This window comes from Equus przewalskii, chromosome 18, assembly GCF_037783145.1.
Source record: "Equus przewalskii isolate Varuska chromosome 18, EquPr2, whole genome shotgun sequence".
NCBI lineage: Eukaryota > Metazoa > Chordata > Mammalia > Perissodactyla > Equidae > Equus > Equus przewalskii.
In genome coordinates, this window is record NC_091848.1 from 40,842,071 (window position 1) to 40,869,860 (window position 27,790).

The 27,790-nt window shown below is 38.6% G+C and overlaps 1 protein-coding gene across 9 annotated transcripts in view; it reads right to left on the reverse strand.

Moving 5' to 3' along the window:
* CFAP91 (cilia and flagella associated protein 91) overlaps window positions 1–20,358 on the reverse strand; it is a 62,588-nt gene extending 42,230 nt beyond the window's left edge. For 7 of the 9 annotated variants that reach the window (XR_011529181.1, XR_011529180.1, XM_070582648.1 and 4 more), the window contains exons 1-6: window positions 19,806–20,358; window positions 14,616–14,692; window positions 13,945–14,102; window positions 12,798–12,881; window positions 12,108–12,164; window positions 332–513 (exon numbers count right to left, since the gene is read on the reverse strand). Coding sequence is in view for 7 of the 9 variants with exons in the window: in XM_070582648.1 (XP_070438749.1) it covers window positions 332–513; window positions 12,108–12,164; window positions 12,798–12,881; window positions 13,945–14,102; window positions 14,616–14,692; window positions 19,806–19,929 (682 nt within the window). In the remaining 2 variants the exon portion in view is untranslated. The remainder of the gene's footprint in view (window positions 1–331; window positions 514–12,107; window positions 12,165–12,797; window positions 12,882–13,944; window positions 14,103–14,615; window positions 14,693–19,805) is intronic. The other 2 variants (XM_070582653.1, XM_070582652.1) reach the window with 2 other exon arrangements.
* Window positions 20,359–27,790: the final 7,432 nt, after the last annotated feature.

Below are 27,790 nucleotides of genomic sequence, written 5' to 3' on the forward strand. Positions count from 1 at the left end.
GGGTTGCTCAATGAAAAGGAGCTGATTCACTGGGAGAAACAGTGAGAGGAAGGAGGCCAACGGCCAGCAAAGCAACAAAACTGAGCTGAAATATAACTTCAGCTTCAGGGACAGAGCACAATAAGCCTCCTTACAGTGAAAAGGGCGTATCTCTCTTTGAACAAAACTATTATAAAAAGTAAGAGTCTGTGAAGCAGACCTATTGAGCAAGACACTTAAAATAGCAACACTTTAAACCACAGTTGCTTGTGTGCGTCATTTCCAGGAACTCAATAGCATGCCTGGTTATCAGACTGTCATCTGCAAATATTCAAGGGAATTACCGACTCACCCCAAGTAAGAGTGGCCAGGGTCAGGAGCTCAGGGATCGAGTCCTGACATACCACGTACTCTGGGGAATACGGATCCGTCTGAACTTCGGCATCCCGATAAGCTGTCTGAGTGCCCACAGTGCACTTTGAAGGGCTGGGCGGGTAATCAGGAGAAGCAGGAGGAAAAGTATATGCCTCTATCCTAAGAGGGAAAATTATTTTAGAAATTAAAACTTGATATGATCACTTAGGATACTATATAATCAAGTAGCAATAAATCCTTGAGCTTCACGAAGTCCATTCCCCCTTTAAACACCGACATGCACAAAGCTATGAATCCAGTGTAACCAGGATTCCATCCAATAATCCTGACAGCATTGCCTTGTTATTCCCACCTCTGGCAAGAAACTGAAGGGGTATGGAAACCTGGGTGTACTCACAAAAGGGCCTATTTACCTGCGTATCAGGGGCAGGGTTCTAGTATGACCTATAAAAGGTAGATTCTAGGATGTCATACAGTTACTTTTGAACCTGTTCGGAATTGGTACATTCCCTGGTTTCTTTCTTCTCTGCTTTTAGTTGCACACTCACCTTTAGCTATTTCCCTCCAGAAATGCAGGAGTTGAGAAAAAAAAAAGACACGCTTTCTGATTTAAAAAAAGCAGGCCTCTTTCTGGATTGTGATTCAATCACAAATACTGGGATCACTTGGTTAACCATGTGGAAAAGCTACGTCATCCCTTGAATAGAAATTAATTCCAGATATTTAAAAATATTTAAGGTAGAAATTAGGCTATAAAAGTACCAATAGGAAGCATAAGTAAGTGTTTGTATCATCTTTGAGTGAAAGTCTTTAAGCACGGCTCAAAAGCCAGAAACTATAAAAGGAAATGATCAACAGAATTGAGGTTAAGTTGAAATTTTTATATCTCAAAATATCATAAGCAAAATGGAAATGGCAAACTTGGAAATAGGCTTTACAATGTACATAATAAAAAGTTAAACAGCCTTTCCATAGAAAAAGCCCTTGTAAATTAGTAAGACAGTTGAATTCCCACAGAATTGGGTAAAGGACAATTCATGAAACAAAAAGCAAAACTTCTAACAAACATGAAAAGACAATGAACAGAATTAGTAATCAAAGAAAAGTAAAAAAGCAAAATTTTATTTTATTACATGTCACATAAGCAAAGATTTAAAAGATTCAAAGTACCCAGCACTGAGGAAGTTGTGAAGAAATAGCCATTCTCATAAACTGTGGATGGAAATACAGATAGGTACAACCTAACTGACAGGTGATTTATCAATACATATCAAACCCTTAAAATATTCTTTTGCCCCAACAATTGTACTCCTAGCAATTTACTCTAGGAAATAATTGGACAAGTGTATAAAGACATATGCAAACATGTTCATAAATCTCATAAGAGTAAAAAATTACAAACTTTTTTAATGGCCAATTTTATTTCTAAAAATAGCTACACCTGAGGTCATTAGGCATCAACCTTGGACCCATTATTTTCTTCTTTGTTTTCTTCATTCTAGCTATTTTTAAGTACAGAAAAAAATTTTAATTAATTCACTTAAACATATGCCTACCTTTATACATAATTTTTGTAACAATAAAGATAATAGCACATATACTTTAAATTTTTAGTACAATTTTTTTTCTTTTACTTTTGAATTTGCTTCCCTCCAATAGTTTTTTTCTCCCTATCCACTAATAGCAGTATCCTCTATGTAGACAGAGATCTAGAGTATACCTCAGATATATTCTTGAACTAAATCTTCCTATATTTTTCTCCACTGTCATATATATGCATGTAAATATACACATATACAGTGTCATTTTATTGTTTTACCAAATGGAATATTATAAGTACATTTTTGCATCTTGCTTTTTGACTGAACAATACCTCATGGAAATACTTCCCAATCTACTTGTGTGGGTCTTTTCAAATAAAAAATTACAAACTTAAATGATCACCATCAATAGAAGAATTGTTTTAAAAATGGCACACCCATAATGGAATTTACGCAGCTATTTAAAGAAACAGCGTAAGCTATATTTATGAACATACAAAAATATCCATGATTCAATGCAAATTGAAAAAAAGGACACTGTGAAGCAGTATGTATAGTAAGAGTTCATTTTTATGTCTTTAAAAACTGTGCTTTATGCATAGAAAAATGCCTAGATGGATATGCAATAAAATAATAACAGCAATGATTTCTGGATAGTAGGATTACAGAGAGAATCTCCTTAAGCTTATAGTCTTCCGACTTTTCTAACTTTAACTTTCTAAGTTGAGTTATATTTTAGTTAACTAAAATTCTAACTGCTTTTCTAACCTTATTTTACCTAGACATGTATTACTTTTAAAATAAGAAGAAAATAGATAGCCACTTCTATTTAAAATAAAACACTTTTTCTAGTTAGAGGAAGAACTGGTTAAATTATATAAATAATAAATAACTAAAGATAATGGCAAAAAAGAAAAATATTTCCATTTTGAAAAACAGTCAACGGCAATGGGAGGTACTTATATACGAGCATAACATATATAGCTTAGCTCTAAAGAAAGTGGATTTCAAGCCAGTTAAAAGAAGCACCTATTTGGAGGTTCAACTTGGGATGGAAGAGTACTTAAATTGTTTTTAATGATGAACTTCAGCAGTTGCTATGAATTTCTGACATATGTAGACAATATAGGTATATACGGTTTCTTACATTTTCGGCAGAAATTACTCTATTGTAAATATTCTAGTTGAGAAAATAACTTCAAATCAGCTTTATATCATGCAAGATCATATGAAATTTTATTATAACACCATTAGCTTGAATCAAGAGAATACTGTTTTCCAAATTAAATAATTACAAATTTGACCCATCTGATCAAATGTGCTAAGATTATGATCAAGCCTTCTGACTAAGCTTTCTGATGACAGCATCCTTCCAGGGGTCAGAGGAGAGGATGCAAAGGAGGAATGCTACTTTGAGAAAACTCCTCTAGTAACTTAATGCAACTTCTTTCCTAACTCACTTTTTACTTTCTCCAGCCTATTCTTTTTTTCTCCATTTCAACTGGTCTTAGGGGAGAGTAAAATGTGAGTAAGAAAGCGCAATGATCTCTTTGCACCTCCTCCCCAGCCTTGATCAGGATCCAAAAGCAGCAAGACCCCACATCTGCTCAGGCGCATGTACTCTGGCTTTGGTATCCTTACAGCGGCTGCTGCTGCTCCACCCGCCCTCTCCAGGCCCTTCCTCCTCCACGTTGCCTGGGCGCCAGGGGCGTGGACTGTCGGCCTCACTTACAGTCTTCTAGAGTTTCCCTTCCGGCCCCAGTAAAGCTACACACAAAGAGGAGCTTCACAAAGACAGCAGATCCTGTTCTGTTCTATGAACTCCAGTGAATTTTTTCTTTCAAGACAATTTTCTTTTAGAGCGGTTTTAGGTTCCCAGCAAAACTGAGAGGAAGGTACAGAGATTTCCCATATCCTCCCTTCCCCCACATATGCATAGCCTCCCCCACATCAACATCCCCCACCAGAACGGGACATTTGTTACAATGAATGAACCTACATTTTCACATCATTATCACCCAAAGTCCATAGCTTACCTTAGGATTCACTCTTGGTGTTGTACATTCTATGGATTTGGACAAATCCATATATAGAGAGATATATATATTCATCTACCTATATGATATTCATATATATCTATATATATGTATATACATGTATAATGACATATATCCACCATTATAGTATCATATGGAGTATTTTCATTACCCTAAAAACCTTCTGTGCTCCTCCTATTCATCCTCCCCTCACCCCCTCAACCCCTGGCAACCAATGATCTTTTTATAATCTCCATAGTTTTGCCTTTTCCAGAATGTCGTATAGTTGGAATCATACAATAGGTAGCTTTTTTAGAATTGGCTTCTTTCACTTAGTAATATGCATTTAAGGTTCGTTTATGTCTTTTCATGACTTGATAGCTCATTTCTTTCTGGCATTGAATCATATTCCATTGTCTGGATGTTCCATAGTTTCTTTATCCGTTGACCTACTGAGGGACAGCTCAGTTGCTTTCAAGTTTTAGCATTTACGAATAAAGCTGCTATAAACAACTGTGTGCAGCTTTGTGTGTGGACATAAGTTTTCAATCCCTTTGGGTACACACCAAGGAGCCCAAATGCTGGATTATATGGTAAGAGTATGCCTAGTTTTGTAAGAAACCACCAAATTTTCTTCCAAAGTGGCTGTACCATTTTACATTCCCACAAGCAATGAATGAGAGTTCCTCTTGCTCCGCATTTGGTGGTGTTAGTGTTCTGGATTTTGGCCATTGTAATAGGTAGGTGTGTAGTGGTATCTCGTTGTTGTTTTAATTTGAGTTTCCCTGACAACATATGATGTGGAGCATCTTTTCATATACTTCTTTGCCATCTGTATATCTTCTCTGGTGAGGTGTCTGTTAAGGTCTGTGGCCCTTGCAAAAATTAGGTTGTTTGTTTTCTTATTGTTGAGTTTTAAAGTTCTTTACACATTTTGAATAACAGTCCTTTATCAGATACAGTCGTCCTTCGGTATCCACGGGGGATTGGTTCCAGGACCCCTCAGAGATACCAAAATCTGAGAATGCTTAAGTCCCTTGTATAAAATGGTGTAAGATTTGCATATGACTATGCACATCCTCCTGTATACTTTAAATCATCTCTAGATTACTTATAATACTTAATACAATGTAATTACAATGTAAATAGTTGTTATACTGTATTGTTATACACAGCACTAAACATTATTGTTTAGTGAATAATGACAAGAAAAGAAAAGTCTGTACGTGTTCAGTACAGATGCAACCAGTGTGGGCCTTTCGATCCCCAGTTGGTTGAATCCATGGATGCAGAACCTGCGCATATGGAGGGCTGAATATATGTCTTTTGCAAATATTTTCTCCCAGCCTGTAATTTATCTTCTCATTCCATTGACATTGTCTTTTGCAGAGCAGAAGTTTTTAATTTTAATGAAGTCCAGATTACCCATTATTTCTTTAATGAATCATGCCTTATGTTGTATCTAAAATTTCATTGTCATACCCAAGGTAATCTAGGTTTTCTCCTATGTTATCTTCTAAGAGTTTTATAGTTTTGCATCCTACATTGAGGTCTGTGATCCATTTTGAGTTAATTTTTGTGAAGGGGGTAATGTCTGTGCCTAGATTCTTTTTTTTTTTTTTTTTTGCATATGAATAATCAGTTATTCCAGCACCATTTGTTGAAAAGATTATCTTTGCTTCATTGTATTGCCTTTGTTTTTCTGTCAAAGATCAGTTGATTATATTTATGTGGGTCTATTTCTGGCCTCTCTATTCTATTTCATTGACCTATTTGTCTATTCTTTCCCCACTACCACACTTTCTTGATTACTACAGCTTTATGGTAGGTCTTGGAGTAAGATAGTGTCAGTCCTCCAACTTTGTTCTTCTCCTTCAACATTACGTTGGCTATTCTGAGTCTTTTGCTTTTTCATTTAAACTTTAGAATCAATTTGTCGATATTCAAAAAACTTGTGGGATTTTGATTGACATTACATTGAATCTAAAGATCAAAATGGGAAGAAATGACATCTTGACATTTTGAGCTTTCCTGTCCATGAACATGGAACATCTCTCCATTCATTTAGTTCTTCTTTAATTTCTTTCATCAGTGTTTTGTAGTTTTCCTCATATAGATCTTGTACATATTTTGTTAGATTTCTATCTAAGTATTTCAAGTTTTTGATGCTAATGTAAATGGTATTGTGTTTTTAATTTCAAATTCCACTTGTTAATTGCTGGTATATAGGAAAGCAGTTCGCTTTTGTATATTAACCTTGTATACCGCAACCTTGCTATAATCACTTATTAGCTCCGGGGGGGGGAGGGGGGGGGCGGGCAGGGTTGGGTCAATTCTTTCTGATTTTCTACATAGATAAACATGTCATCTGCTAATGAAGACAGTTTTATTTCTTCCTTCACAATATGTATACCTTTCATTTCCTTATCTTGTCTTATTGCATTAGCTAGGACTTTCAGTATGAAGCTGAAAAGGAGTGGTGACAGGGGATACACATGCCTTGTTCCTGATCCTAGTGGCAAAGCTCTGAGTTTCTCACCATTAAGTATAAAGCCAGCTGTAGGGTTTTTGGTAGATATTCTTTATCAAACTGAGAAAGTTCAGCTATGTTCCTAGTTTACTGAGAGTTTTTATCATGAATAGGTATTGGATATTGTCAAATGCTTTTTATGCCTCTACTTACATAATCATATGGTTTTTCTTTTTTAGCTGGTGATATGATGGATTAAATTGATTGATTTTTGAATGGTGAACCAGCTTTGCATACCTGGGATAAGTCCTACTTAGTCATGGTGTATAACTTTTTTTTATACATTATCGGATTTGATTTGCTAATATTTTGTGGAGGATTTTCATGCCTATGTTCATGAGAGATATTGGTCTGTAGTTTTCTTTTGATGTCTTTGTCTGGTTTTGGTACTAGGGTACTGCTGGCATCATAGAATGAGTTAGGAAGTATTCCCTCTGCTTCTATTATCTGAAAGATAAGGTAGAGAATTGGTATAAAGTCTTCCTTAAATGTTTGGTAGAATTCACCAGTGAACCCATGTGGGCCTGGTGCTTTACATTGGAAGCTTATTAATTATTAATTAAATTTCTTTAATATATATAGGCCTATTCAGATTGTCTATTTCTTCTTGTGTGAATTTTGGCAAATTGTGTCTTTCAAGGAATTAGCCATTTTCATCTAGGTTATCAAATTTGTAGTCATAGAGTTATTCATAGTATTCCTTTATTATCTTTTGACTGTCCATAAGATCTGTAGTAATGTCCTCTCTTTCATTTCTGATATTAGTAATTTGTGTCCTCTCTTTTTTTCTTAGTTAGCCTGGCTAGAGGTTTATCAATTTTAGTGCTCTTTTCAAAGAAACAGCTTTTGATTTCATTGATTTTCTCTATTATTTCCTGTTTTCAATTTCACTGATTTCTGCTCTAATGCTTATCATCTCTTTTTCTTCCACTTACTTTGGATTTAATTAGCTCTTCTTTTTCAAGTTTCACAAAGTAGAAGCTCAGACAGTTGATTTTAAATCTTTCTTCTTTTCTAATATATGCATTCAATGCTATAAATTTTCCTCAAAGCACTGCTTTCACAGCACTCCACAAATGTCGATAAGTTGTACTGCCATTTTCACTTAGTTCAAAATATTTTTAAATTTCTCAAGATTTCTTCTTTGACCTATGTTTTATTTAAAAGTGTACTGTTTAATCTCCACATAGTTTCAATTATCTATTACTAATTTTTAGTTTAATTCCATTGTGGCCTGACAGCAAACATTGTAAGATGTCTATTCTTTTACATTTGTTAAAGTGTGTTTTATGGCACAGAATGTGGTCTATCTTGGTGAATGTGCCATGTGAGCTTGAGAAGAATGTGTATTCTGCTGTTTTTGGATGAAATAGTCTAAAGATAGCAATTATATTCAGTTGATTGATAAAGTTTTTGAGTTCAACTATGGCCTTACTGACTTTCTGCCTGCTGGATCTGTCTATTTCTGATAGAGAGATGCTGAAGTCTCCAACTATGATAGTCGATTTATCTATTTCTCCTTATAATTCTATTAGTTTCTGCTTCATGTAGTTTGATACTCTGTTGTTAGGTGCATACACTTTAAGGATTATGTCTTCTTGGAGAATTGACCCCTTTATCAGTAATGTAATGCCACTCTTTTTCCCTGATAATTTTTCTTGCCTTGAAGCCTGCTCCATCTGAAATTAATATCGCTACTGCAGCTTTCTTTTAATTAGGGTTAGCATGGTATATTTTCTCCATTCACTTACGTTTAATCTATATATGTCTTTATATTTAAAGTGGGTTTCTTGTTGACAACATATAGCTGGTTCTTGTTTTTTGATCCACTCTGACAATATCTGTCTTTTATTGGTGCACTAAGACCATTGATGGTCAAAGTGATAACTGATGTGGTTGGATTAATATCTACCATATTTGTTACTGCTTTCTATTTGTTGCCCTTGTTCTTTGCTCCTATTTTGTCTCCCACTCCTTTTCTGCTTTTTGTGGTTTTAATTGAGCATTTTGTATTATTCCATTATCTCTTCTTTATTAGCATATAAATTATATTTCTTTTTTTCCGTTTTTTAGTGATTGCCCTAGAGTTCACAAGACACATTTACAACTAATCCAAGTCCACTTTAAAGTAACACTATGTTGCTTCCTGGGTAGTGTGAAGACCTTATAACAAAACAATCCTAATTCCACCCTAACATTTCTTTATCATTGCTGTCATTCATTCCATTTATATATAAGCATACACAAGCATATATATATAGAGAGAGAGATACATAAGATATATATATGCATACATAATCAAATACATTGTTGCTATTATTTTGAACAAACTATTAGATCAATTTAGACAAATAAAAGTTTTTATTTTACCTTTACTTATTCATCTTCAATGTTCTCCTCTTCATGTAAATCCAAGTTTCTGACCTGTATTATTTTCCTTTTCTCTAAGTAACTTTTTTTTTTAACATTTCTCATAAGGCAGGTCTACTGGCAACAAATTCCCTCAATTTTTGTTTGTCTGAGAAAGCCTTAATTTCTCCTTCATTTTTGAAGGATAGTTTACAAGATACAGAATTCTAGGTTGATTTTTTTTTCCTCTCAACACTTTAAATATTTCACCTTGTCTTCTTGCTTTCATGGTTTCTAAGTAGTCAGATGTAATTCTTATTTTTGTTCCTCTATAGGTATTTCTTTCCTCTGGCTTCTGTCAGCATTTTTTCTTTATCTTTGATTTTCTTTAGTTTGAATATGATATACCTCAGTGTAGATTTTGGGCATTTATCCTGCTGGGAGTTCTCTAAGCTTCCTAAATCTGTGGTTTGGTGTCTGACATTAATTTGGAGAAATTCTCAGTTGTTATCATTTCCAATATTTCCTCTGCTCTTTTATCTCTTTCTTCTCCTTCTGGTATTCCCATTACATGTATGTCACACCTTTCTAGTTGTCCACAGTTCTTGGATACTCTGTTCCCTTTTTTTTCAGTCTTTGTTCTCTTAGCTTTTCAGTTTTAGAGGTTTCTATTGATACATCCTCCAGCGCAGAGATTCTTTCTCAGCAGTGTCCAGTCTACTAATGAGCCCATCAAAGGCATTCATTTCTGTTACAGTATTTTTATCTCTAGAATTTCTTAAGATTTCCGTCTCTCTGCTTACATTGCCCGTCTGGTCTTACATGCTGTCTGCTTTATCTGTTAGAGCCCTTAGCATAGTAATCATAGTTGTTTTAGATTCCTGGACTGATAATTCCAACATCCCTGCCCTGCCATGTCTGATTCTGATACTTGTGCTGTCTCTTCAAATTGTGGGGGGTTTTGCCTTTTATATGCCTTGCAATTTTTTCTTGACAGTCAGACACGATGTACTGGCCTACTGTAAATAGGCCATTAGTCATGTAGTGGTAAGGTGTTGGGGGAGGGAAAGCAATCTATGGTCCTATGATTAGATTTCAATCCTTTAGTGAGCCAATGCCTCTCGACTGTGAACTTCATAAGTGTTTCTCAGTTTCTTACTGCCCCTTTGGGTGAGAGAGGATGGCTAGAGGGGGCTGGAATCCTCAGGTATTTCCCTTCCTCCAGGTCAGTTAGATTCTGATAAGACCCCAGCAGATTAAGCTCTGGTAAACTAGTTTCCAAGGCAGGCCTTGTTAAGAGTTGAGTGCTCCAGCATATTTCAAAATGGTTTCTTTTCCCTTCCCCCTGCCAGAAGCATAAGATTTTTCTCTGATATTTACTGTGAGAACCTAGTTGAGCTCCTGGAGGTAAATCTCAAAAAACTGTGAGGGCCCCACTATTACTGAGTCCCCCTAGAGTTTTTAACTCAGAGTTTTCCACACTGAGCTTCAAGCAATTCATTGATTGCAGTGCAGGTGTTCCTACCTGGGATTGGTTCTTGGGGCAGTTTCTGCTCATGACTCTCTGTCTCTCTGTTCCAGGAAGCCATGGCTCCGTGTATTCGCCTGTCTGTCTCTTCAATCTTGGGGGCAGCAGTTTGCCCTGGATCTCCCCCTCTCTTATGAATCCAAGGAGAGTTGTTGATTTTTCAGTCTGTTCAGCTTTTTACTTGTCGTTAGGACAGAATGGCAACTTCCAAGCTCCTTACATGTGGGACTGGAAACTGCCATTGAATCTTTTGAAAATAATTTTTTATCCTCTTTGCCAAGATGCTTATATAGAGTCCAAAGTAAAGACTCCAACAGCCAGCCATGAAAAGGGTATGGCTGGAGAAGGTCAGCTGGCCCCCAGACGAGCCCATCCCTGCTAACATAGGGTGGAATTATCCTCCCCACTGAGAAACTCAACCCTGCCAGAATTCCAGAGGTGACTTCACTCAGGGATACTGATTCATTCTTTAAAAACTTCTCAGAGAGACAGAGACTATCTAGAATTTCAACTGTGGTGGTTTAACACTCAGAGGGAATCTTTTTCCCTGAGTCACAGTGACTTAGGAAGGAGTGGGGAGGCCCCCTGTGCATCACTGTAGGTCTCCAAACTCCCTACAATTAATTGAACAACTTTTACCCCTGACGTAATTCTGACCTCCAAATCAGGTGATCCAGTGGGCCTGCTTTTAAAGAACGATCAGAGGTATCTATAGGTATCCATCTGTCTCATAGCTCCCCCTTTGTTCATACAAAACATTTCATAGAAAACAAGTCTGAAAATTGACAGCACACAGAGTTGCTCGGTCTAAGGGAAGAGTAGGGAGTCTGTTCTCGACCCATAAAAGCCAAAGGTACCCATATACAGTCTTCTAAAATGAGAGGAGAATCGAGATCACAATTGGCATTTATCTTGAGCATTACAGACACTTGATAACATATGTCCTATTTATAAGATGCTAATATCATTAGGGGTAACCACATCCTTTAAATGCTTGTTTGAAAGCCAAGCCCTATCTAAATTTCTATTCAGAAATCTGAAACCTTAAAAAGGTTTCTGTTCCTGATCATTTCATGAATACTTTGGATTTTTTTCTCTTTAGAAATATTAATTTATGTTAACACAGGAAAGAGTATAGCAAAAATTAGATTTTTAATGAAATACTTTACCTAATCTGCCTTGCCCTAAAACTAAAGCCTGGGGAACTGCACATTTATCCCAGATTCTGCCCTAGTCCTTGACTTCCCTCTCACCTTGGTTCACCCCTTTATGGGACAGAAACCAAGTTTCATTTATTTTTGTATATGACACTGCCTTATGTAGGTTAGATGATTATTAAACTCGAAAATTCTAGCATTTAAAAATATTTCATAACTGATTAGTTTTCTTAATAAAATGTTGAACTATTGTCAAATAAGTATGTGTTTCAGGGAAGCAAAAGAGGACATTTAAAGCTTTTTTCAACTTTTATTTTTACCATAACTCATAATAAGAAATACATTTTACATCATAACGATTATATAATATAAACATATTATATATCTATATGAAACAAAAGTTGTAAACAGAAAATAACTTATTCTCCATTCTTTTGGTTATTTTCTATTCTATTTCATTTTTTAAAATGCTGTTCATGACCCACTAGAAGATTTCATGACCTTCTAATGGTTTGTGATCCAGTTTGAAAAATATTGATTTAGAGAGCTTCTGGAAACAAATAATAAATAAAATAAACTGGCAAAAAAAGTTTTAAAGTAATGGTTACTTACTTGGTTGTTTCAAAAACAACATTCAGTGGCATCTGCTCCAAAAATGGAAGGAAAGGCCTGGAAGAGAAAGAAAAACACAACCGTGTGGGACTTTTGCACTGTGTGAACTCCGAACTTTCTTCTAACTCTAATATTTGTCCCTTAAAATCAGTGAGCTTGAAAATTCCGTGTATCACTGTAATCCCCAAACTTTGGCATACACAAAATCACTGGGGAGTGGGGAGAGTGTTTTTTAAAACGCAAATTCCCACGTCTAGCTCAGGAGATTCAGTAGCTACAGGGCAGGGCCAATAAATCTGCATTTTTAATAAACACTCCAGTATTTTCTCTGCAGATGGGAAACAAGCCACACTTTGAGAAACAGTGCCCTATGCTTGGGCTTTAGCTGGCCATTAGCTCCCAGCAACTTCTCAAGTTCCCCAAGACTTTCTGAAATTCCCAATGATTTAGTTTTAAAAATTTCCCACAAAAGTCTAGGAAAGGAGAATACTTTATTAAGAATTAAACATTTCCCTGAAAAAGGTCAACATCATAAAACTTCCATAAGGAGGTTGCTCATAAATAACAATGTGGATTACAAATTTACTTTCTCAAGGAATCTTACGTAGATATGATATCAAGACTATTTTTCTAACTCGGGTAAGACCTATAGGGAAATCCTGATCTTATATTCATTAGTAATTACTCTACCTTTCAAAATATTTATAACGATTCCTTCCAGTAACTTCAGGATCTTCGTAAACCTCTTTAGGCATCTGAAAAGAAGTGTCAGTTCTAAAATGAAGCAGGAAAACATTATTCAAGTCTAACATATCATTTCAAAATAAAGTTTCTATCTAATATTTCTATGTCTATCAAGCAGGAGATGCACAGGGTATTTCAGACTGAAAGCAAAGACTTCTATAACTGCACCTGACTGACCCCACCTCAGCCTGGGTATAATTATTCTCCCTGAGCCAGGAAACCGAGAGCTAACAAAAAGAAGTGAGAGTTAAGGAAAGTGTAGATTTACGAAATCCCGCATACAAAAATGCCCACTTTTAATTAATAGCACATAAGAATAACAAAGTTTTGGGGCCGGACCCGTGGCCAAGTGGTTGTTTGTGCACTCTGCTTTGGCGGCCCAGGGTTTCACCGGTTTGGATCCCGGACGTGGACATGGCACTGCTTGTCAGGCCACGCTGAGGCAGCGTCCCACATGCCACAACTAGAAGGACCCACAACTAAAATATACAACTGTGTACTGGGGGATTTGGGGAGAAAAAGCAGAAAAAAATAAAATAAAATAAAAAGAAGATTGGCAGCATTTGTTAGTTCAGGCGCCAATCTTTAAAAAAAAAAAAAAAGAATAACGAAATTTTAAAAGACAACTTTTTATGTCCAGGCTGAAAGGTAGAAATTCTTTTTAACTTACTAGATATGAACTTGTAAATAATTAAAAGAATAAGGAATTCAAGAGACTTGTCTCTGAAGGTGCTTTGGCCACAAGTCTCCAAAAATTATATTTAGATACTAGCAGAAACGTCCACCTGCAGTTTCTAAGATAAATCAAAGGGACAACAAATTCACTCACCTCTACTTTTGCTGGCAAATTGTCACTTAATATATATATTCACTGCAACCCTCTCAGAACATCTATTTACCAATAAATCTATAACCACTGCTCCTGAATCAAGCTCGCTTTGGTCAAAGGGGTTAAGAGAGAGAATTGGGGTCAGCTGGCTTTGGTATAACATCACAATTATACATTTTTAAATAATGCAAAATAAATAGAAATTTTTAAAAAGAAAAATACACTCATTAAAAACAGGAGCAGCTGAAGCTTCCTGACACTTACGTGGCAAGCTGCTGGAGGGCTTCTCTGTGTTTCTCCTCCTGTCCCTTCCACTCCCGACGGACGAATGCTGGGACGGGATCTGCCTTGCTCCAATATACAGAATATCTTGGATAATGGATCAGGTTACTGAACATGGCTCTAAACCTGGGAACTTTTCTCTAATATTAGGACGGCGAGGCAGGGAGGAAAAGGACAAAATTATACCGTCAGATTTTCTAAGGCATGTCACTTATATTGCAAACTTTAAAAAAGGTACGCAGTGTATATCACATAGAAAGAAGAGTTATTGGTATATGCACTGACTATCTCTGGAAAGATACCCAAGAAAGTGCTGACAATCGATGATTATGTGAAGAGGACTGAGGGTTAGAATTTATGTCATACACTATATGCTTTTATACTACTTGAAATCTTTTAACACAGGCATATGTTACTTTTCCCGTTGAAATAAATTAGGTTATAATGAATCCTTTATTCACCATTAGTCAATTAACCCTCACATTGAGCCACAAGTATCAACACGCCCTGTCCCCTAGTAATCATGGCAAAGTAATTTCTGCAGAACATAAAATCCATTGGAGATTTGGTGATCAGTCAATCTGACCAGTGCAGTTAGCCAAGCTAGACTGTTGCAGTTCACTAGGCTTTCTTAGTGGATGAATTAGACCTACCAGTTTGCTTCGAATCATGGTGGCTTGGACATCTGCCTGTTTGTGGTCTTTCTCACTTGACAAAATAAACAATGGATCTGCAAAATAAACAATAAGGTGCTATCAGGAATAGAACATATCTACTCCTAGACTGAGAATAGTGGCAAAGCAATGTAATTTCTTAATTGGAATACAAACTAGAAAATTTAGGCATTGCCTAACTGCTGCAGTTCATAGCCCTGTTACTCTGCCACCAGTAAGAGTCTGTTAGATGCATTTCTTTTCTGTGTATTCCAAAGTCAGTCTATAGAATTGGAATGCAAAAAGAAGGCCTAACAGGGGCCAGCCCAGTGGCATAGTGGTTAAGTGCATGTGCTCCACTTCGGCAGCCCAGGGTTCACAGGTTTGGATCCTGGGTGCAGACCTATATATCATTCATCAAGCCATGAGCTGGCAGCGTCCCACATACAAAGTAGAGGAAGATTGGCACAGATGTTAGCTCAGGGCCAATCTTCCTTACCAAAAAAAAAAATTGAAGGCCTAACATGTTCTCAAGCACCATAGCCTAAACATGCTCTCTTCTCTCCTATAAACAAACCACCTTCTGGGTATGGGTAGTTCAGGAAATACTTCAAAAGGAAAGACCATGTGTATACACACTGTGCCAATTTTCAAGTGAAAGAAACAATAAATTTGGGCACTACCTCCCATATTCAGTACACAGGGAAGATACAAACTCTTAACAGCATGTCACCTCAGAATTGGTAGACATGGTAAGAGAATATTATTCTCTAATAAGAGATAAATAAGATCATCTATCTTCAGAATTCGCCCCTTAAGTTTATAAGTGTGCTGGTGATGGACTAAGTTTTTTCTCCAGTGTTCAACAAAAGACTGCCCTGCTGTCATAAGTATGTGCTCGTTAGGTATATCTTTGAAGTGAAGAAGAATATTCACGATTGATTATAGCGTCCCTTAAAATCAAACAATTTGACATTAAATTCACAAGCAACCTTCAATACAGACTTGATCTCCCACGTAGACATCTCGTAAGAGACAAACACCCTGATCAACTAGACTACATGACTTGGCAATACATATTCCTCCACACAATTAATAAATTGGTATTGTGATTTAGAAATAAGTCTCTTTTGAATTTAGATAATGTGAGTCAATTCCTAGAACCTAAGAACTCCTCGCTTACCCCACAAAAATGATTTTTTGGATGCAGACATTTGCTATTCCCACCAAGGGTGAAAGTTACGAGAGGCTTGGGTTCTCTTTACTCTTTCATTCAAGGAATACTTATTGAGCAGCACTGTGTTCTGGGTGCTTGGAACACATCAGAAAAAAGATATAGATCCTTGGCTTCATGAGAGAGAAGCAATAAGTAACAACGCGACAAATTAGCAAATTATATAATATGTAAGAGTTAGAGGGTAATAAGTGCTAGTAAAAATGAAAAGAGGAGAGGAGGGTGGGTGACGGAGAAGTATTGCAAGATTCTGAAGCAAGGGGTGACAAAATCTGATTTATATTTTAAAATGTCCCTTGTGGCTGCCCCGTTAAGAACGGACTGCAGGGAAGCATGGAAGAGGCAGAGAGACCTATGAGGAGGCTCATGAATAATGCAGAAGAGATGATTGTGGTTTGCATATGGTGGTAGCAACAGAAGTGATGGAGAGTGACAGGATTTTAGATATATTTTTAAGGCAGAGCAGAAAGGACTTGTTAATGGATTGGAAGGTGTGAGAGACATAAAGGAGGCAATGACGGCTCCAAGATTTTTGGATTCAGCAACTAAAGGGTGGGGTTGGCATCACTGATATAGGAAAACTTGTGTGGAGAACATCAGGGAAGCATGTCTCAGATGTCTAGTATATGTTCAAGTGGTGATATAAAGTAGGCAATTTGATACAGAAGTCTAGAATTTCGGAAAGAAGTCTAGACTGGAGATTTAAATTTGAGAATCATCAGCCTTTAGATATATTCTTCTTCAGCTGCATCACCCAAATCCACATCTATGATTCGGGTTGAGAAGTGATGAAAACTGAGCTGATTAGGAATGAAGAGGCCAGATTTTATGGCCTGAAATTATAGGCTAGTGAATTCGAAGGCAGAATGAATGCACCTGTTTAAAGAGAAGGAAGAACACAGCTTCAACATCTCTGATATATTGGGAATAGAATGGAACAAGGGGAAATTTCTATTTATACTCTTAAGTGATTTAAAAGATATCACTGGTTGTTCCTCAGAAACTAGTTTAGCCTGCATTTCCCCTAAGTCTGAATAAACCACTTTCCTCTTATTCCCATGAGGAGTGTGAAGACATGATATCTACAGAAACTTGCCATCTACAGAAGATAATGCCACAATACTGTATGATTTGTGACTAAACAGTCTGCAACAAATCCTACAACTGTGATTATAATCAGTGCTCAAAAGGCAGTAGAAAGGCCTCTGAGATGCCCAAGTAATAGTGGTCGCCAAATATCACTTGCTTACTTCTAGACAGGTATTAAGTTCTTTATATGCAATATTCCATTTAATCCTCACAAAACCCCAATGAGGTAGGCCGAGGCCTCCTTTTTATAGGCGAGGAAACTGAGGCTTCAAGAAGTTAACAACTTACTGATGGGCAGTTAAGATTTGAACTCCAATTCTTCCGGCTCCCAGGCCTAATGTTATCAACAACCCATGAATTTTATGGGGGAGACTTTCCCAAGGAAATCATGAGAAAGCCCCTCAGCCAATTTACCCATATTGTAGAAACAGTTCTAAGAAACCCAGGAAGTTGTCACGACCAAGTAATAGTGACAAAGAGGATGTGTTTCAAACCCTAAGACATAATGGTGACTTTAGGGGACAGTATAATAATTGCAGATTCTGGGGGAAAAGAAAGGAGTAAAGAGCTCATAATAAACCTAGAAGGTATTCTAAAACATTTTTGGAGGCTAGGAAAAATATATCCTCAATTTAAAAGACTTTAATTATCAGGACAGTAATGTAGCTATTAATCCATCAACAAATATACAAATTCAGGGAAGTGACAAAGTTTGGTGGGCATTTCAAGAGAGGCATTTGAGAGATACAAAGCATTTACAAAAAGTGAGTAAAATGCAAAATGGTGTATAAGTGAGGTAACATCTATAAAAGAATGATGTTAACTGTAACTTTGGAAAGATGTCCATATTTGTACCGTCGATCCCCACACCCACCCCACCACCCTTCTGTCAGGATGGAAATCTGACCCAAGCCAGTCAACTCATTGGCTGGCCAATAACGTATCTTATTTCTCTCTTTAATTTTCAGCTATGATACACAAGGACTCTATATAACTGGTGGTGAGCTCTAAAGCTAAGAGGTCACGTAGAGTGACACCCTAGTCCCTGTGATAGTAAGAGAAATCCACACATAACGAGTTTCTGTCAGATGGAAGAAGGAAGCATATGTGCAGAAAGAAGCAGGATTAGAGTTGCCAGCTAAAATACAGGATACCCAGTTATATTTGAATTTCAGATAAGCAATGAATGATTTTTATATACATATGTCCCAAATATTGCATGGGACTAAAAACTTATATTAAAATATTATTCATTATTTATCTCAAATTCAAATATAAGTGTGCATCCTGTATTTTTATTTGTTAAATCTGGCAACCCTAAGAGGGTAAAAGACCATAAGGTCCAAGGAATTGAGCAGCACTGACCCTTCCTGTCCTGGCTCTGGTCGGTTCTGGCTACATTATGCTTCCTGTCCACGAATGGCTGTGATGCTGCCTGTTTAACTAGAACAATCCAAATTGTCATTTGACCTATTCTGAGAGGATTTTTGTTCCTTGCAAGAGACATGGAAACATTTAGCAATCTCTCTGCAAAAAAAAGAGATACTTTCAGGAATAAAAGAAACAAGAAGCTTAATAAATCCTTTGCCTGTCTTTCCTGAAGATGTCTATCCCCATTTCCAAATTACCTTTGAAGCAAACATGGTGATGTGTTTATAGGGGTTTACTAGATTTACTTCACAAGATGAAACCAAAAGGGAATAAAGAAAAGCACTGGTGAGAATATACAAGCAATCATTCATGGCCCCTACACCAGGAAATGGGCAGCCTACAGATTCCATCAAAAGGAGACCCTGGGAATCCCAGAGGAGATACCACACTGTTAAAAGCAATGGAAAGTTCAAGTGAAGAGCATGGGACTACTGAGGGCAAAATTGGAAAAAAATCATGCTTACCTGATTATAATTCTTGTAATAGCAAATTCAAAAATTCAATAAAACATTTATGAAACACCTAGCATACGCACCAGCACTGGAATAGATACTGAGAAGGCTACAAAAATGTATAGAACAGGAACTTAAAGAGTGTAAGCAACTTAAGATCCTGTAGAAGAGACAACATAAATGGTCAATCAGGGCAGTAAAATACACGGGGGGGAGGGGTGGGGGAGTGGGAGGCGGGGTGCTGGCAGCAGACTCGGGCTCCGCTTAGGTAGCCCTGGGTCCATCCCTGCACCGACCTACACCTCAGTAGCCATGCTGTGGCTGCAACCCTCATGCAAAACAGAGGAAGACTGGCACAGATGTTAGCTCAGGGCGAATCTTCTTCAGCAATAAAATAAAATACACTGGGGCTTTATTGGCCCAAAAGGACACAGTGGACCTAGTTTATAAGTAATGCTTTGATGGATAAGAATAAGTTTAAGGAAAAAGAGAAAACTAAAAACAAAAGTGAGATAAACTGGCACTTCTTTACCTACAATGCCAAATTTGGAGTTTCCCAGAGAATGGGAGCAGGAAGGTCATTCCTGTTGGGCATTTTATGCAGTTTGAACGCGGGAATGTTGGGGGAATCTCCAAGTCTCCAAATCATTGCATACTTTTCTGGGTACCAAAACGCCTGGAACAGGTTTCAGGAAGATGGCTATGGGCTGCGCAAATTGTCAGGAAAAGAGGGTGTGAAGAGGAAGACAGTCTCTCGCCAAGCTCCGAGACGCAGAGCGCCCCGGCGGCTTCGAGGCTACCCCGAGAGCGCCGCCACCTGGAGGGCTCGGAGCTGCCCCCACCCAACAAAGGACAACAGCGGGTAAGGGATCCGTCCTGAGGCTCGTCTTTCGTCCCCTGCGCCCCTGGCCAGGTCCCACCGTCTCAAAGCCCACCTGGCTCAGGAATCGACAACTCAGTAGGGAGGTCTGGGGCCGCCCTTACCATACAGGAAATCATACATTCGGCTGGAGGAGACGTGGCCCCAGGCCCCCGACTTCACCCCACACCGGGGCTGAGACACGTCTGGCTTGGCCTGGGGCTCCTCGATGGTCACTACGTGGCTCATGCTGCCGCCTCTTCCCTCCCGCCAGCCGGGGAAAACTAGGGAGGCCTAGCGGCTGCTTGCACCGTAACTATGGTAACCTACGTAAGCGCCGGGATACGGGGCGGGGCGAGCATGGGGCGGGGCTGGCGTGAGAGAGGAGAAGCGAGGTGCGGCGGGGAACGGGAAAGGAGAGGCTGAGCGAAGGTACGGGGCGGGGCTCGACAAGGGAGGGGCCGGGCTGGCGTGGGCGTGGAGGAGCCGGTGAGGTAAGGTAGGGGTGGGGCGAGGCGTGGGAGAGGAAGGATGGGAAAGAGCAGAGGGGAGGAGGGCGGGGCGGGGCGGGGAGGAAAGAGAGGAGGAAAAGGTTAGGTAAAGGGGTCGGAGAAGAGGGGGACGTGAAGGGACAGCCTTGCTTCCCGCTATGCTCCCGAGATGGAGCCACGAGCTTTCAGCCGCCCAGGCGGCGTCAACGCCGGGGCCCCGGAGGCTGGGGAAAAGGCTGCTGTTCAAATCCAGTAGCGATTTTCCAGTTACACTCCGTAGCCGCTTTCGGAAATCCCTGGGAAATCTCAGAACCTTCTAGAATAGTTGGGGCTTTCATTTCGGACATCCCCTTTCCGCGGGGCTTCTGCTAGCTGAGGAATCCAAGAGTGGGCTCAGTAATTAGTAAGTATTGGTCCGCAGACTGGTACCCCTTACTGAGCCCTGGGCATTAAATCAGCTGAAGATGACTGTTGTGTGCACTGACTCTGCTTTTTATTTATTGTAGAAAATTTTAAACATGGGCAAAAGTGAATCCACTTTTAGTTATGAACCCTCAGGTACCCACCACCAACAATCAACAATTATCAACCTTTTACCAATCAAATATCATCTATCCCCTCCCCCACTTTTTGCTTGAATATTTTAAAACAAATCCCAGACATCATATTTTACCCTTAAATTAATCTGCATCTCAAACACGGATTTTTTTTAACTTAGCCACCATTATCATTTCTAACAAAATTAATAATTCCTTCATCTCTAATACTCAGTACATATTCAAACTTCCCTGGTTGAGTCCAAGGTGTCATTTAATAGTTGGTTTGTTCTGATCAAATGATCCAAAAACAAGTCTTGACATTGCATTTTGATATGTCTCTTAAGTCCTTTATCCTAGAATGGTGGATTTCTAATACTTTCAATAATTTTCTTTATTACCTGGGGTTCCTCGATAAAAAGAACTTTCAGCAACTCTGGTTATACTGAAATACGGGGATAATAGAGGAAAGACTGGCTAAATGCTGGATTCTTTCAGTTTAATTATCAAATTTCAGTGAACTGAGTTGGTGCCCTAGCAATCTCCAATGTTAATGTTTTGATGGTTGTTTAGTATCATTATGAATTCATGCATTTTTCCATATGTGATGTGTTTTAATCCACTATGGTCATTATTCTTTATGATGCTCAAATTATCCCATTAGGCTATGGCACACCTTAGAGTTGGCTTCTGTATCTTCTTTATCCTTTTCATGTGATCCATAGACACTTCTTGAATAAGCTTCCTGGCCTGCCATTCCTCTTTCCACACATGCCCCTGGTTTTATTTTCTCTACTCCTAAACTTCTTGGGATTTTTGCAAACCAGCCGTATACTTTGTCATTCCAAGTCTTTGCTCAAGCTGATTCCTTTACCTAAAATGCCTTTTTCCTATTTATGCCCCGCAACTAATTTAGGTATCCTTCAAGACTCAGGACTAACTTTGCCAAGCTGAGTTAAGTTTCCCCAATCCCCCAATAGAGCGAGGCTTCATTCTTTCTTCCATGCTGTGGTAGCACCAATAACAGTGACCACCTTGTGTTAGTAATTGTTTGCAACTCTGCTCCCACAACTGTGCGTTCACTGAGGGCACAGGCCCTCCCATGGTCGTTTTGTATCTCTGAAGTACCTGGTAAATAAAAGCTTAATAAAGTGATTTCTGAATTAGTAAATCCATCCATTTATTAAACAAATTGTCTACTGTGAAATAGGTGTTGAAGCTTCTGAGATAATTTGTACAGCTCACTGGATGAGGGAGAAAACAGACAGAAACAAATAAATTTCAATGTTTAATAGTATGATAATATTTTTCTGTCTGTGGGTATACTCCATTTCCCACTTTCTGTTCCTCTTCCCAGAATGTTCCTCACCCCCACCTCCATCTTCTCACTGCTGACTCACCATTTGAGGTCTCAGCTAAAACTTCCCCTCCCCAAAAAGAATTTTCCTCACTCTGTCAGATAAATTATCTGAAATAGTCAACAGCCAGCCTCCTCCATAAACATATCAGAAGACACTGACCAACAGAATACATCAAATGTGAGGGGATATGTGTGACTACATGACTGTCTTACATAGACTGTAGTGGCCATTTTGCTGGAGTTGCTCATTCTCCCCCTTGCTGGCTTTGAGGAAGCAAGTGGCCATGCTGGGGAACCCCACATGGCACGGAACTACAGGTGGCCTCTCAAGAGCTGGGAGTGGCCTCCAACCCACAACCAGCAAAAAACCATATCCCTCAGTCCTACAACTGCAAGACACTGAAGTTCTGCCAATGGTCTGAGTGAGATTAGAACCATATCCGTCCCCAGTAAAACCTCAGATGAGACCACAGTCTGAACCAAAATCTTGATTGCAGTCTTGTGAGATCCTAATCAGAGAGTCCACTTAAGCTATGCCAGATTCCTGATTATAGAAACTGTGAGATAATAATCAATGTGTGTTACCACTAGATTTGCAGTAATATTGTTACACAGCAAGAAATGACTAATATGCAACCTTTTTGAAATTAGGTCCTATGTCTTTTAATTTACTTGTGTAGAAGAAACTCTGATATTGGAGAGCGGTGCTAGTTAATAAAATTTCATTAAAATGAAAGTTATACTTTGGCTTGTTGGGAAACAGTTCTCCACGGGTCTCTCATGTTTCTGCTTGTCTTACAAGGGGGTACGCCCCGTCTGCCCTTGTTCCTTTATGTGTGTAGGAAACAACCTTGGAAGATAGAGACCCTCTGGAACAAAGGGCATGTTTGCTTACGGCCTGAAAAGTCAGAGACAGTGTCTCCCTCTGAGCAAAGGGCAGACATTCTTACTGCCTGTTATTAAAGCTTTGGGTTTCCTAAGCTCACTGTCCATTTCCTGTGATGCAACTCAGTGTGTATGCAGATGTCATCTGGCATTCTTCATGTCACCCTGTGGGAACTGAGGCTCAGGGAACTGGCACAAAAATGCCAAGACTTTGCTGCTTCTGCTGTGAGTAATAAACTTCCTTCATCTCTGACCTGGCAGTTTGCTGGCTACATGGAACTGTGGCAGGCAAACAGGGTAAGGCTTCCTGCCTCTCAGAGTTCTTGAAAAACTATAGCGAATGAAGTATAGCACATTTTTACCTGTGGAAATTGGAAATCATTTTTTTTTTACCGGGCAGAAATGTAAATGCTATACAAAGTTCCCTCTGAACCTATTAACTAGGCAAGTGAGAATTCGAGCCTTGTAATTCTCCTCTCTCAGCATATGGTGTCACTCCTTCTCTACCAGCCTCAACTAGCCACCCTTACTTGGTAAAGGCTCCACCCCTGTGGTTAGTCAGACATAAACAACGGCTAAGAACACTTTTACCACAGAGAGATTTTAGAAAGTATTTCCTTAGTTTGTTACATTACCAGGGCTGTCATCCCATCCACAGGATGACTGCTTGATGCCATGTGTAGCTAATGTCCTCAATTCAGTACCATACAAAAACATTCACTGTGCTATGAAAACGTTCATTACAGTCACCATTTCAACTCTTGCAGCTTACTAATGTATCAATTATAGCAATAGCAAAGAGCCCCAGAGGCTTAAAATTGTAAAGTTTTGCTGGTTAAAATCGGAACTAGGAAGCGAGAACTCGATACAAAAGATACTAATCAAACTAACCTGAGAGTTGCCTCTGTAAAACAGGTGGTTGAATCCAGTCTTACATTATGTAGTCCCCACGTGCCACCTACTCTCAACTTTTTAACCTCTAAGGACAGCTCTCTAAAATTGTTGTGTTCTTCTTGTGGGAAGTGGGTTATTGAGGTTTTTCTTGGGGTAGAGTGTGAAACACTAAGTTTCATTGTTTTATACTCCTGTTTTTCCTTTAATACTAAGACAGGCCATGACACAAGTCTTAAGGCATTTCAGCTGGGTAAGAAAAGTAAAGGATGATGTTAATATAAAAGTCAGTAGCTGACCTTAAAGCTAACTTATTCATAAATTAAAAGGCAGAAGAAAAATTAACTCCTGTGTGTTACTGCACCATTCTGAAATAAGAGGAGAGTTAAGTAGCTGGATATAAAGGACTAAATATTTCACTTTGGAAAGGAGTATCTTTTGGTCCTTTTCTCAAGGGCAGGATAATATTCCATCCTGAAGAAGCAGCTGTTGAAAGAGTTTAAGTGAGAGTCACAGCCTCAGGAAGGAAACCAAGGGCTTGTTAATATCTTGAACGTAGCAGATTAAAGAAGTGTGGGACTAGGCAAGGGGCTAACTTCTGTCTTAGGCCTGTGGATACTAGCTTACCCTGAGGAAGTCACAGCAAGTGTTGTCACTGCAAGTACTCTCTCTTCACTGAAGCAGGGGAGGCAAGTGAGCAAAATCTTTTCTTAACTGCAGAAAGGCTGTTTCAGCCTTTTGGTCTATAATCTGTATCTACAGTTTATCTTAATTCCCTTAACTCCCTAAACTTTCTTAGATATTTCTTTCTCTTTTCTTCCTTGTTCATTTCCTAGACACAAAAGTTCAGCAGCACAATTAAATACAGATCAACGATAAGTTGTAAAATAAGAAATATTCACCTTGCATTTAGATAAATTAAGTGGGATAGTACATAGATAGAACACAGACCTTAGAGGGAGAAGATGTTGAGACTCAGGGCTGCCACTTACAAGTTATGTGACCTTGAACAAATCATGTCCATCTCGGAACCTCAACTTTCTCATCTATAAATGTAAATAATAAGTTCAACTGCTGTGAAGATTAAATGATAGTTCACAAACTCAACACTTCTACCTATATGGAAAGTATTGTAGCTAAAGATTCTGTTGTCATTTCTACTGATTATACATTCTGAGTGAGCACATTTTTAAAAATATGGCTTCTCTATTAAGAATTATCAATGCAATATAAGAGTTATCAGACAATACTAGAAGGGAAAATCAGTTCAAACAACGGTTTTTTTTTTCTTTTTTTTTTTTGTTTCTCTGCTTATTTAAGATAAGAGAGATCTTTCTATAGAAAAAAAAAAACCTTTCTAGATTCTTGGCAGCAACAGGGCAAAATGAAGCTTTATTGGGAATAATCTGTCTGAGTAAAAAGCCTTTATGCTGTGTCTACCATGTGCTAACTACTGTCGGGGGACCAAAATGAACATGACAAGATGACAGCACATCATCTAGAAATTCACATCTCTTATGAAAAAATGATTATTTTTACTTAAAAGCAAGGAAGAAGCTTAAGCCCTGAGAATGAAACTTACTTTGTTCCACACCTCCTGAAAGTATAGTGAAAGAGGATATTAAAATAATGAAATTCAATTTCTACCCCATAAAGCAGTGTTTTCCAACTACATTTAGCGGGATGCAACCATTATAGGTTTCCTTGTTCTTCAGGTGCAGGTGGCCGACTTAATTATCCTCCTCTGTGCATGGTACATTATCACCATTGGCCCCTGCAAGTTCACTTTATTTATTTTCATTTATCCCCATTCTCCAGCCCCACTTGCCTCCCCTCATAGGCAACCATTCTGACTGTTTAAAGCAACTCTTTTCACATGTATGTGTTCTTATGTGTATTTTTATTTTTTACTCCTTCTTAAAAATTATGTAAATAATATTGGGTTATGTATCTATTCTCTTTTTTACTTTTTCCCACTACCTACACTATTTTAAAAATTTGTCCATGTTACTATGTATAGGTTGTCAATTTCTTCTAGTTTGTGCCCAGTACTCCACATTTCCGTGTCTACTTCCTCAGTGATGAGTGCCCAGGTTGCCTCCAATTCCCTGCCACAGAGACATCTGTGACGATTATCCCCATACATGTTCCCTATGGACTTGCTGAGAAGCTCTTTGGAATATAGATCCAGGAATAGAAATGCTGCATCATAGGATATGCACCTATTCTTAAATTAACTGGATACCGTCTAACTGCCCTCCAAAATGGCAGGACCAGTCTGCATTCCTGACAGTAACCTGGAGGATTCCTGCATCCTCACTGCTACTTGGCATGATCTAGTTTTCTAATTTTTGTTAGTCTAATGGGTGTAAAGTGATGCCTCATTGTTGTTTTATTATCCATTTCTATGATTAGTACTATTTTGGAACAGCTCTTATGAGTGTTGGCCTCGGGTTTTCTCTTCTATTCACCTATTAATTTCTTAGCTTAACCTTTCACATGTAGACCTTTAATGCATCCAGAGCCCCTCCTTTTGATGTGGTGTTTAATCTTCTCCAGTTAGTCTGTTTTCTTTTCCCCACTGATTTGTTGTACCCCGTTTATTATATATTATGTTTCCAAGTGATGTTACTAGTCCAAGAAGCACTATTTGAGTAGCAAGATACTAAACAACGAGAGTGAACACCTAGTTGAAAGAACTGAGAATAGTGGATAAGGGTGAGTTTAGGGGAACATAAGGGCAATGTGTTGTATTATTAAACATATCAATCATCCAGAATGAAGTAAAAATCATGCTTATTAGAAGTTTTTAGATGACAAAATGGAGATATTCTTAGTAACTTGAAAAATACACATATAGAAATTATTCCTATACAGCACCAGTTCACAGACACACCTATAGATTTCCTGAGCTAAAGCCGTGAAATACAGAAACAAACTTCTGTTAGGTGATGCTGAAAGTTTAATTACCCAAGATATATATCACCAGGTAGCTTTTGAACAATGCCTCAAAGTCTTGCTTTAAAAAATAAGTTCAGAGCCAGCCCTAATGGCCCAGCAGTTAAAGTTCAGGGCCCTCTGCTTTGGCGCCTGGGTTCCGTGTCCCAGGGTGGAAACACATCACTTCTCTGTCAGTGGCCATGCTGTGGCAGCGGCTCATAGAGAAGAACCAGAAGAATTTACAAGTATACAGGACTATGCACTGGGGCTTTGTGAGGGAAAAAGGAGGAAAACTGGCAACAGATATTAGCTTAGGGTGAATCTTCCCCTGAAAAAAAAAATCATTAACAAAAGTTCAAGTTTTCTTTCTCTAATAATTCTCTGCAGGAAAAAAAACAATGATTATGTTCATTCTATTGCAAATAAGGTAGGCACCAGTTTACATATCTACCTAAATGAATTTGAGAAATGCCAAGGAAAAGGCATTTTTGTTTTATTAACCCATATTTTGCCCTACAATTAAACAATTCATACTGAAATCAAATCAGTTGGAGAGGGGGCTATAAACACCATTAGCTGAGGATTTCAAATGTATGGGGTGAGGTTGAGGGTGGTGGAGGAATTTTTTTCCAACACTGGCGGATTGGATTGTTCAAACGTCTTTGCTACTCATTTTTAACTAGGTAAGTGAAAGATAGTAGGGGGCAGGAAGAAGGCCGGTACTGCCCCAGCATGAGACACGGGGAGCTAATCTGTTACTCAAGGGGACCTGGCTGTCACAGGTGGTTTCTTTCTCTTGTTTAGCGTGGACAAGTCATTTCACTTCTCGGGCTTCAGTTTTCGACATTCACGGTGGATGGTTGGGTTGAGAGATCTCTGAGACGTTTTACTACTGTATTCTTAGCCTTCGTGAGTCCCCCCCAACTTGGTTTACTAACGCTCCGTGCTCTTTTAAGCTGTCTCTCTGCGCCTGCGCTGAAGAGGCGCGCTCACATTACTACCTTGAT